This window comes from Glycine soja, chromosome 18 (genome assembly GCF_004193775.1).
Source record: "Glycine soja cultivar W05 chromosome 18, ASM419377v2, whole genome shotgun sequence".
NCBI lineage: Eukaryota > Viridiplantae > Streptophyta > Magnoliopsida > Fabales > Fabaceae > Glycine > Glycine soja.
Genome location: NC_041019.1, coordinates 7,547,782 through 7,560,196, shown reverse-complemented (window position 1 = coordinate 7,560,196; position 12,415 = coordinate 7,547,782). Strand labels below are relative to the sequence as shown.

Here is a 12,415-nt window from a genome sequence, read left to right as displayed (position 1 = left end):
TTCTTACGTTTGTCTTTTAAAAAAAGCATTCTTATATCTGTTATAAGTTTTTGAAAATTATTTTCAGGTATTGTGAATTCCTAAAAATGTTATAACTTTCTTTTTTATTGTGTTTTTTTGTACTTTTATTCCCGTAAAAGTGAAATGAAAATGTGATATTCCTATGGAAAATATGAAAAATTATCCTCTAATATATTCAATTTATATTTTTATTTAAATTATATGAAATTTTAAAAAAATCTTAAAAATAATAAAGTGACATATAACCAAAGACATTTTGAAATATACTCCGAAATAATATTTATAGATATCATATGCCAAAGAATATAATTCTTGGGCATACAACATCATTTAATGAAGCAAACGTCACTTGTCTTTTGTATAATAAGTAGTAAATGAGATATTATCCTACAAAGAAAGAAAAAAAACACCAAACCGTGATTAAGGATTTAAAAAGCGGCGAATCATCATGATTTGCAAACTAATTAAAATAAGCAAAGCACCTAAAACAGTAACTTGCAACATGTCAATGTAAGATACCCTTCTTTACTCTCGTATGCTTTCTTGTCATCAACAAAAAACCCTTAATTACGCAATTTTCCGATCTGACTTACGTCCTGTGTTACACGCTTTGAGTCGCTTTATTTTCACTTGCCCGATTGGGAATTACAAATCTCCCTTTATTACTTTACTTTTTTCTTTTAGCAAAGATTGATCCAATTAATTAGTAACGAACACATCCTTTGAGCCTTAAGTCTGATCTCGTGAGCTCTCAGTATTTACTTTTCTTTTCCTTTGATTTAATCTCACTTTAATTAAGCTTGTCCAATTGGGATTATGTTCTCTGAGATCTATCTTCCATATAATCTGTAATTTATTCCAAAAATGGTAAGTTGATTATTATTTTTACTTTATATAGATTTTATAATTTAATCTTGAAAAATATAAAACTATTCACTTTTTTAATATTTCTATCAATGTATGATAGGATAAATTGCACTTTTTACTTATTTATATTTTTATTTAAATTCACTTTAATCTTTTATCTTTTAAAATATCTGGTTTAGTTCTTTATCTTCTAAATTAAATTTGATCATTCCGTCAGTATTAAATTAACATGGTAATAATTTTAACACAATAGCATAACGGTTAAAAACCTTCACAATATAATATTGACAGGAATGGCCGGACATAATAACAAGATACTATTATTTAACACATTCTATTGATTAAAATTTATTAAAAATTATAAAATCAAAGAAAGACTTATTAAATTATGAGAAGTGAAATTCAGTAAATTTTATAATTTTTAATAAATTTTAGCCAATAATAAAAGTGTTTAAAAAAAATATTGTTATCTTTTTCTCACAATAAAGATAGTTAGCGGAAGGTTAAAGTTATCAGAGGATGTCAACAAACGTTGTTTTTTATGGTATAACAACCGTTGTTAATCGTAGGCTTTTGAGGAATAAATAATAAAGAGACATATATTGATGGAAAAAAAAAAAAACTTGCTACTTACAAGGATGACATTGTGAACTGATATTATTATTAATAATATAAACAATTAAGCCAACACTTAAGGGGAAAAAATCTAAAAAATGTTTAACCATTTCTTTCACTAAAAAACAAAATACACTTTTTATTTTAATTAATATTTGAATGGATATATTGAATTTTGTATGGATGGACAAGATGGATAACAGATAAAACTAGTTGTTTTATTTTTAAAGGCAAAACTAGTTGTGTTGTTATTACTGTAACGTTTAAGTATATAGTTAGGTAATATAAAATTATATAAAATTAATTGAGTGTTTTTTATTATTACACTTTACACTAACAATTAAGATTATTGTTATTTAAAATAAGTTTTAATTTTAAGTATAAAAATAATAAATATTTTTAAAAAGTATTACTATTTATTAAAAGTTAAATATTTAACTAATTACAAATGATTTTTAGGGATGAAATATATATGTATATATACATTGTTTTGGAAGATATATCTCAGAGAACATACATCCTGATTCCAGAAGTTTAATTTTTGAAAGCAAAAGAAAAAGTAAAGATAAGAAGAAGTAAAGTGAGATTGTAAGTCCTAATCAGACAAGGGAAAATAAAAGCAAGTAAAAAACGTGTAACAGACCGTACGACTGATTAAAAACTGAAAAACGTTTTTTTATTAAGAATTATGTGAAAATGTATATCACAGAGTAATGCATCTTTTTATTCTAATAATGTTTTGAATATTTTTTACATCTTTAACTAGTATTAAGGATACTTTTAGCATTTACATTATTTCAACTTAATTAATTACTACCTCAAATTGAAGTCTTAATGTATGCTCTTTTCAATCTCAAATATTAGTAATAAAAATTTCTTATTTTTTAGTTTTAAATATACATAAATCTTAGTTTACTTTGCATTGATGAGATTGTGTAAATTAGGTAAATATAAGGGGGCAGCGTGGGGTATCACACCCTACATTCATTTGTTAACTAGTATATTATGTATATCACCATTTAACTTGTTAATTTACTAAATAAAATCATTAGAAAATAAAGGGAGGCGGCGTAGGGTACGTATCACATCCTACATTCACTTGTGACTATTTTTGGTGCTTTCTTATTTTAGTTTACTTTGTGTAATGATTGGCAGCTTTTTAAATCTTAAGCAAGGTTTGACAGCCTTTGCTAGGGTTCTCGTACTCTCTCCTTTTACTTATACAAAAGCTAGGAAATATAAGTAGTTTTTTTTGGTCAGGTTTGTATTTTTCTTCTTCTTTCATTTCAACTTCCATGAATATACATTAATTGTTTTTCATTTCTATTTTTATGATAAATAAATAAATAAATTAAAAATAAGAGTACTCTTATTAACAAGAGCAGGAATGCATATATTTTCTCAGCACAGGGCAGAACTTTGATATGATTAAATACAGTCTTAATTGACAATATTGGTTATCAGTAATTAAAAGGCATGCATGATCAATTATTGGTCACTCTTCTGCTGGTTTAATTAATGATGAACCGAGACAGTGCCTTATAGCAACATATATAAGTTAAACGTGAATTTGGTCATCACAGTGTGGTAAATAGCGTGTGGATTTGGATCCCATTTCATGTTTTAAGTGTTGCTATCCAATATTCTTGCTTTATTTGGGAAGGGATTACTATGTGGGGAATAGAGGAAGTGGTATATAGGCTGGGTACACTTTATGCTTGCTGTATCATGTATCAGATTAATTGTTCGAAAGGATATGATGTCAAATTTAGTTTTTTGGTTACAGTATATATGATGTCAATGCAATTATATAAATCGTTTGATTTTTATTAAATATAATTTAGATTAATTAATTTAAATAATAAAAAGTATCGAAAAAGTTTCATTCTATTGGGAAATACTCAAGTCCCACATCGGTTGTCTCAATCCTTGGAGTGCAGCTTATATACCTGTTGGACAACTTCACTGCCACTTGGTTTTAAGATGAAATTTAACATGATATCAGAGCAGGTTCTGACTGGGCATGAACTTATATACTGTTTGACAACTTCACTTAATGCCAATTAGTTTTAAGATGAAATCTAACACATTCCTTAATAAATCTATTCCACTTAAACTAATCAAAACTCTGAAATTAACTTTAGGGATATAAGTGTCAGTGTGTTAAGAAAAAGAAAAATAATGCTTCGTTGTCATTCTTTTCTTTAACACAATTATTCCACATAGTTTTCTCTTTTCCTGGTCCTTCCAAATCACTTACATACGTGAACAAGCATCTGATTCAAGGTTTCCTATATAAAAGGAAGTGTTCAACTTCTCTGGGAACATATATGACCAACAAATTACTTCGCATATCTCACACAACGATCAAATATATATCTATTTCAACCTTGCCTTCACCCAATCATATGAAAATGACTGAAGAGGTAAAACATGATCAACAGTCCATTACAAAAGGTAATTTCAATTTTTCTAGACTATATTCTTGCACTCCACTATCAAAACCAAACCAATAAACAAAGAGTTTGCACAAATGTTATGTATGAGCATACATATTATATAGTTAATATATGCTAATTAAATAATCTGTCTGTTCTATATATATGTATTATCTTTCTGAATTATAATTTCGACCAGCTCCGACAGTGATATTGGAAAAATCCAAACTAATCCATCATCTCATGAGTTAATTTTTAGAATTGATTTAAGTTTAAAATACTTTGATGCTATTTATAAAATGTGAATTTGAGGATCTAATCCAATCTTAAAAATTAATTTATAGAATAAAAGTTATCCCTACTTTATATATTTTATCTTCATACTATCAATCTCTTATCAATGTGAGTTTTTTCCTAATACGCGATTCTTCCCTAATGAGAGAAAAAAACATTCTGAGGCCAAATGTCAGCAATAGCATTCATCCTTTATTACATATAGCTGTGTGTGTGCAGTTGTTAGAGTCAGCATAATAATCGTACGTAAGCATTTTACAACATGTGATCAATTTGGTTATAAGAACGTGGTTTTGTAATCACTGAGAAACTGTTATTTATAACTTTCATATTTATTTTAGTAAATTGACTGTGTTTTTTTGTGTACGTAACGTGTTCAAATACTACCTCGATTGATTCCTTTATAAGTGTTAGATTTTTGAAAATTTATTCTTCTTATTTATCTATTACTATCTCCTGTCCTATATATAAGAAATATATATTTTTATCTTAATAGTAAGACACATAAAATTATTTTATTGTTAATTTTTTATTTTTAATTAATTGTAAGACCTATTAATGATTATATTCATTTTTCCATGAAAGTAAATTCATCTATTCAGTTGACAACAAAAGAAGACATACTCATTACTTGAAAAAATATCTTTTGAAAAATAATCCATTCCTTAATCATTATTGTAATGAGAAGTCTTGAAATAAAATTAAAATTTATGACATGTTAATTGATATAATCTCTTTTATTGGTTTTGATGAATTAAGTAATTATATAGAATTGAAAGCAGTGTATTTTTTAAAGTTGAAGATAACAATAATATTTTCCCCTCAATTATACCCTTACTTCCTTCTTAGCTTTTAATTAATTAATTTACACATTTATATGAAAGTGAAAATGAAAAATAACTAACATTTATTGTAGTGTATGAATGAAAAAGGGTAAAATAAAAAACTTGATAACTATATTATGAAAAACAAGAAAATTTATTGTATTTCTTGGTTCTTGTACAAAAATTTCAAATGAAAATTAAAAACAAACTTAGCTAGCACATTTTAGTGCGCGTTTGGATTTATGTTGAATTATATAAAATCTTAGTGAAATATCAATTAGTTAACATGATTTTAGGTATAATGTGTTTGGTTTTGTGGTGGGATGACAATGTGTGTGAGTTCTCCTAAGTGGCCAAGTGTGTGTTGGGCAAGGACTTGATTCATTAGGCTTAAGTCCAAGAATGAAAATGTGAACATAATCCATTTAATCCCGACCTTAACCTAAAGCGAGTAGATGTGACAAAATATATTGGATTTACTTAAACCCATCCAACAAAATATAGGGTTTGTTATTGAAATTTTGAGCACAAATTAAATGCGTGCCTTTTTAGCTCGATTTGATCATTGACAAATGTAGGATTAGCACACAAAAACTCACCAAAAAATTGAAAAACCTTAACTATGGCTTTGATAGGACTTGAGCTTCATTTTAGAAGCCTAAATTGATTGGACCCGTCTAGCTATAGTCCACAACCTATATCATATTGGCCCACATTGAGTCGGGTAGGTAACCCTTTTTTCTGCCCCTAAAAGCAAGTAAAACTATTATTTAATTAAGTTCTCAAATAAGTAATTTTTAAAAGGTTTAAATATATTTTTTATCTCTTATATTTGGGTTATTTTTGTTTTTTTCTTTTATATTTAAATTTTTTAATTTAGTCTCTCAATTTTAAAAAAAATAGTCTTTTAAGTATATCTTGACTGATTTTTGACACATTGGATGCATAATTTGTGGTAAGAGGGACTAAAAAATATTTAAAATTAAGAAACTAAAAAATCAATTTAAATTTGAGGAAACATATTTAAATCTTCTTTAAAAATTGTTACTATTAGTTAAAATGATGTTTTTCCTTCAAATAAAATCTCCCATTTTATCATTTTTCTCTTAGTAATATTTCTATTCATTAAAATAATACTGAAATTACTTTTTCCTAAATTCTAATTCAAAATACTTTAAACGTGAAGAAAGGGAAGAATACACGAGTATGGACAACTTTCGAGGGATAGTAGTGGAAGGAAATAGGGATGATGTTCTAGCTATAAGTGCAGCTGAAGGTACTTTTTCCATTGCATCATTTTTAATCTCTTAATTAATTGGTAATATTTCTATTTACTAATAATACGAAAATTAATTTTTCCTTAATTATAATTCAAAATACTTTAAAGGTGAAGATTTTCACGGGTCAGTAGTGCAAGGAAATTGGGATGATGTTATTCATATGTGTGAGAATAAGGGTATGCTTTGCAAGATAATGATCAACGCAAGCAGAGGCACTGCACTCCACGTGGCAGTGAGTGAAGGCAACGAAGTTGTTGTTAATCGTCTTGTGGAATCAATGATAAACCACAACATGGTGGAGGCTTTGGAATTGAAAGATGAGAAAGGTGACACTCCTTTGCACCTTGCAGCATCAAGGGGACTCAAGCATATATGTGAGTGCATCATAGGGCCAAATTATGAAAGGAAGTATTTGATTACCATTCATAACGAGGAGGGTGAGACTCCATTGTTTCAGGCTGCACTCTCATGGCAAAAACAAGCTTTTATGTACCTTAGTTCCCTCATGCCCGATGATGAAAACTATTCAGTTCTTATTCGGAGGAATGGGGATAGCATCCTTCATGTAGCCATTCGGAGAGAGTTTTTTGGTAAGCTTTTAAATTTCCTTGCCTTGCACTTTATCTATTGCTAAATAAATACAAGAAGAAAAAAGCTAGTAAAGTAGTAATGTACTCTCTAATATATTTTTTTAACACATTCTTTATTATTGACAAAAAAATTATTGAAAATCACACAATTTTGTTGGTTTTACTTCTTATGCTCCTCTTAATTTGTTTATGGTATATTTATCATTCTCGTTGCTGTTTATCTTGGAATGATAGATGAGTTTTTTTTTTTTGTGTGTGTGTGTGTATGTTTTGCTATACAGATTTGGCACTAATAATAATGCATAAGTATCCTAAACTTTTCAACACTCATAATAAGGAGGGATTCAGTCCTCTCAAAATCCTTGCCAGTAGGCCCTCGGCCTTCAAAAGTGGAATCAATCTCAAGTGGTGGGAGGCACTCTTGTACCATTGTATGTCTACCAAGTTCTTGCACTACACATTTTTTATTTATTGAGGTAACACAATTGGTTATCTGTGACTGAATTGTGAAGGAACTATTTAATTATGATATGTGCCATTTTGGGATGAATTGTTGTCCACTTCATACTTTTTTTTTGTCTCTGTTTTATTTCCTTTTTTATTTGTCAAATTTGTGCCAACTCCTACATTAATTAATTACCACCTGCCCTTTGAATTTACTGTGCAAATTAAATTGCAGTTATTGGTTATCTAGTTTATATTATTTTGTTCCTGAAGGTGTATCTGCAGAATCTCTAGACGTTGAAAAAGCAAAGGAATCGTACATGAAAGATGAACCTGCAGAACACAACAAACATTTTGGAATAAGATTCGCATCAAGGAAAACAAAAAAGAAGAAACAGTTACCAGAGAACTACGACACATGTCGTCGGCTCTATTGTGCATTTCGACTTTTTGTTCTCGTGCCCATATTTCTCATCGATATTATAGGATTTGGTATGTGAATTACATCATCATATGCTATCTTGGTATTTATTTTTGTCCTTATTTGGCTCTAATTTTTGCTTTTCCATTTCTATTCCAAAAACTTATACCAAGATAGAAATGGAAAAGCAAAAATGTTACTTGGCTCTTATTTTTGTCCTTATTTGGCTCTTATTTTACTTGGTATTTATTTTTGTCCTTATTTGACTTAGAAACTGTGTTAATTGGCTCTTGGGTCTTCACATAACACAATTCCACTTCTTTCATAACAATGTGTATTCTCTAATGAAACCATATCTTCCTTTTATATGCTTAATTCTTTCATGAAACTCTGAGTTCTTTGATCTTAAGCAGATCAATTGTCATTGTAATTCATTGTACTCTTGAACAATCTTCTAATCCAAATAATCCAAATGACATGACATGTGTAAGAAGTTGCATTTACATACTTTGGCATTCCATATTCACAAGAACTAAATGTAATTTTGTTTTTTTTTATAGTACCATAGAGTTAATTCAATAGTTAAGCCTTTATAAGAAAAATCTATTTGAAATATCGTTTGTTTATTGTGATGAAAACAAACTACCTTTGGGCCCGATAATTACAGCATTATTAAGAAAAAAGAGAAAACAAGAAGATCCAGAGGAACATCAAATGCGAGAAGATTCAAGTAGTGATCATGAGGTTGTTCCACAAAATTATGTAACTTGTCTTCAGTTTTTGAAGCTTGCATACATAAATATTATTGGCATTACAGGACCAGGTATGTGCACATGTCTCTCCTCAAAGTTCATTAATCTATTGCACAATGAAAAAAATGTTATATCTCCACGGAAAAAATGTTGGTCGATATGGTTGTTCCAATTGATATATATATATATATATATATATATATATATATATACCCCATATTAATTGTTAGTGTATGATGTATCGTAATAGTAGTTTTAACTTTGGTTTAATTGATATGCATTGTTAATATTTTTGCACAGTTATCTAATAAAAATTCATCCTACTGCTACACCATGATAACATACATAGGATAATTGGACGATAAGATCAATTTTTATTGGATGCCTATAAAATTTTCTTAACACTAATTGGTTTTACAATTAAATTCCAATTTTAGTGCATAACGCCTATGGTATATAACAGTTTAATTTTTAATTAAAAAAAGTTGTACCCACGTGCACAAACTTAATGGCTAAAGTTTTACCCTTAGAACATAGGATTTCTTTCCAGTGTTTGTTTCCTTTTGTTACATGATTCCAAATTTTGTCTTCCGCAAATTTAGGGTTTAACAATGATGATTATTGTTTCATGCATCTGTTCTTCATTTAAGGGGTTGGAGACATTGGGAAGATGAAGCAAAAGCACATATGGAGTGCTCAACTCTTGAGGGCATTTATGGAAAAACCCTATCTGTCATATACGGGAGGTCCACCACCATTGAACGAGGGTGTTCAAACAGATTACAGAAAAGGTACCTAAACAATTTCAGTGTATGATTGTGTGTGTAACAAGTATTTATAACAGAAGAAAATAATAATAAAAAAAGAGTTAAAGACAAAAAATGAATTAAACTTTTCTCATCATTTAAATTTAAATTATGTTCTACAGCGTCAATTTTTGGAATTTTTTAAAATAGATTTTCTTTTGCCTCCTCAATTTTTTTTTTATATTATTCTCCTATAGGGGCTTGTTAAAAGTTTATTAAAAAAAAATTTTGATCGGCAAAAGTTTAATCAAATTGACTTGTAGTCTCTCAATATATTTATAGTTGAAAGAGAATCCGACATCCCTTTTGTATAAATCACCTTTAATTGATGGAAATTCTCAAAATGTAACTTGCAGTAAGTGTTGACAGCAAGGAGACAGTGATTTTGGTTGCTGCAAGAAATGGCATAGTTGAAATGGTGAATGAGATTATATCTAAAATACCAAGTGCCATACATGAAACTAACTCAGAAAAGAAAAACGTGTTGCTTGTAGCAGTGGAGAACAGGCAAACCCTTATTGTTGAGGCATTAAAAAATTGGTTTGAACAGGAGAAAAAAGAGTTAATCTTTTACAACCTAAAATTAGGTGTGGATGACCAAGAGAACACTGTGTTACACTTGGCAGCAACACTACCTAATAAGGGTTGGATGATATCTGGCCTTGCCTTGCAAATGATGTGGCATATCAAATGGTTTCAGGTATACGTTTATGATATCCGTATGTAAACAGTAAATAATAAGTAACAACACAATATTGTTTGACATATTTTTCTTGGACATAGTATAGATGCATGCATACAATTCCTTGAGTGCTTTTGGCGCTAGGATGGAAGTTTTACTTCAGTAATTTGTGTAATGAAGGTTCACATTAAATCTTACTTCCTTTATTTCAAAATAAGTGACATTTAATTTTTTAAAATTCCTAAGGAGTGAAACAATTTCAGTAAATTATCCTTTTTGGTTGCTAAAAAGTTGATATACACAATGCTAAAAAACTACCTCATGTTGATTTTTTTTATGGTGAAATTGGAAGAGAAAATATTTAAGGCTTCGTTGAAAACTTAAAAATCACTTAATATGAAAAAAATAAGTGTTAAAATGTCACTTATTTTGGAAGGGAGCAAATAATATATGTTACTGAGATAAGTCTCTATTTTAATTAGAGAATAACACTAAACATGTCCAAGAAATTGTGTCTTACTTTTGCTCGTTCTTTCTTAACACCTTATTAGGTAGTGTCGCTGCCAATAAATTTATTATTTGGAGAAATTTACTTAATTAGAACTTTATTAAATGTGGTGAGTCTTTCTTTGTATTCGTCATGTCTTACATGGAATTAGAAATGTACCAAAAAAACCGTATTAAATTGTGTTGCTGGTGTTTCTGTGGTACATAATTGTGGACCTATGCATGTCTAAAGTTAAATATAGTTTTTGTTCTAGTTCCTCCGATCTTTTCATATACTTAAGATCTCAATATAACTTTGTTAGTGGCATTTAATTTGCTTGTCTCTATTTATCGTTCACTTATTTGTTTTCATTATCATGTATACGTACACACTAGCTAGTGACATGATTAATTAATTTGACATGGAACTTGTTTAAATAATTTTTTTTATAAGCACTTATAATAAAAGAAAATAAGAATTTTTTTCTAAGTTAAAATTAACTTATATATATAAAAAAAGTAAACCTATAGAAACTCTCTCAAATTATCTTATCCAAAGGTGGAATTTTAATTTATGCATAAGCTAAATTTAATTTATGATTTTTTTATTTTTCATTTAACATGTGGGAATTGAGATGATGATCTCTTCTGAAATTTTATTACTATACTCATGTTTTACGTTTGAATTAGCATTTAGTATATCTTATAACAATAACAATTTTTATTTTGTAAATGTCTCACAATATTTTCTCTCCTAATTATATCTTCTGTTTCGTCCTATCATGGAGCAGTATATAAAAGACCTAGTGCCGGAGCATTTCACTGTTAGAACCAATAAAGACGGGAAAACGGCAAGGCAAATCTTTAAAGAATCACATAATTGCCTCGTCAAAGATGCTAATGAATGGCTCAAGGGCACATCAGAATCTTGCTCAGTTGTGGCAGTTTTGCTTGCTGGTGTTTCCTTTGCCACATCCACCAGTGTCCCTGGTAGTTTTGACAGTGACACTGGTGAACCTCTGTTAGAAACCAATAACGCATTCGAGTCATTTGCAATGTGTTCATTAGTTGGCCTAAGCTTCTCCGTCACCGCTCTCGTATTGTTCCTCTCTATACTCACTTCTCGAAAAGAACTCAAAGATTTTCGAAGAAGTTTGCCACTGAAAGTGCTTTTGGGCTTAAGCTCTCTTTTCATATCGACTGCTGCGTTGTTTGCTACTTTCTGCTCCGCCCATTTCTTCATTGTTGATGAAAAATACAAGCAAGTCTTAATCGTTATTTATGCAGTCACTTGCTTGCCCGTGGGTCTCTACGCAATAGCACAATTTCCATTATTTATTGATCTTGTGAGGGCCATTGCAACTAAAGTGCCACAGGCAAGTGATAACGAGAACGATATATAGGGGTGCTTCTTTTTTATATGTTTCATGTGGTTTGTTCAAGTAATAATAATAACGAATTTTGTATACCTATATTTGGAGCATTATATGGTGTTGGATTGTGGTTATTAATTTAAGAGACTTTATATGATCATGATGACTTATGTCAACTGTTAAATTCATAGACTATTTATGCATGTTTATGTTTCATTGTTTATTTTCTTCGGTTCTTCATCATTAATTTACACTTAGCCACCATAAAAATTGTAAACGAAGGGTTTTTGTGGAAAGTAATAGCATAGATAAACACAACACGAATCACAATATTTGAAGAGTAGAACATGTATTGTAGGTTAAGAGAAAAAAAGTAACTATCTCTCCGGACTTCAATGTGCATATGTCATATCCTTTATCAAGTTTCTCATTATTAGTATATTGTACAGAGAGCTGCAGTATTGAACTGCATCTCAGCTAAGTGTGTTAGTTAGGAGGTAGTCAATAAGTTAGAGTCAATAA

The 12,415-nt window shown here is 29.3% G+C and overlaps 1 protein-coding gene across 1 annotated transcript; it reads left to right on the top strand.

The window, feature by feature from the left end:
* Positions 1–6,250: 6,250 nt before the first annotated feature.
* Positions 6,251–12,085, top strand: LOC114396200. Its single transcript, XM_028358108.1, has 8 exons — positions 6,251–6,335; positions 6,447–6,929; positions 7,211–7,360; positions 7,647–7,865; positions 8,462–8,617; positions 9,197–9,337; positions 9,709–10,052; positions 11,312–12,085. The coding sequence occupies exons 1-8, from the start codon at positions 6,266–6,268 to the stop codon at positions 11,921–11,923; spliced, it is 2,175 nt and encodes a 724-aa protein (XP_028213909.1). The 5' UTR covers positions 6,251–6,265; the 3' UTR covers positions 11,924–12,085.
* Positions 12,086–12,415: the final 330 nt, after the last annotated feature.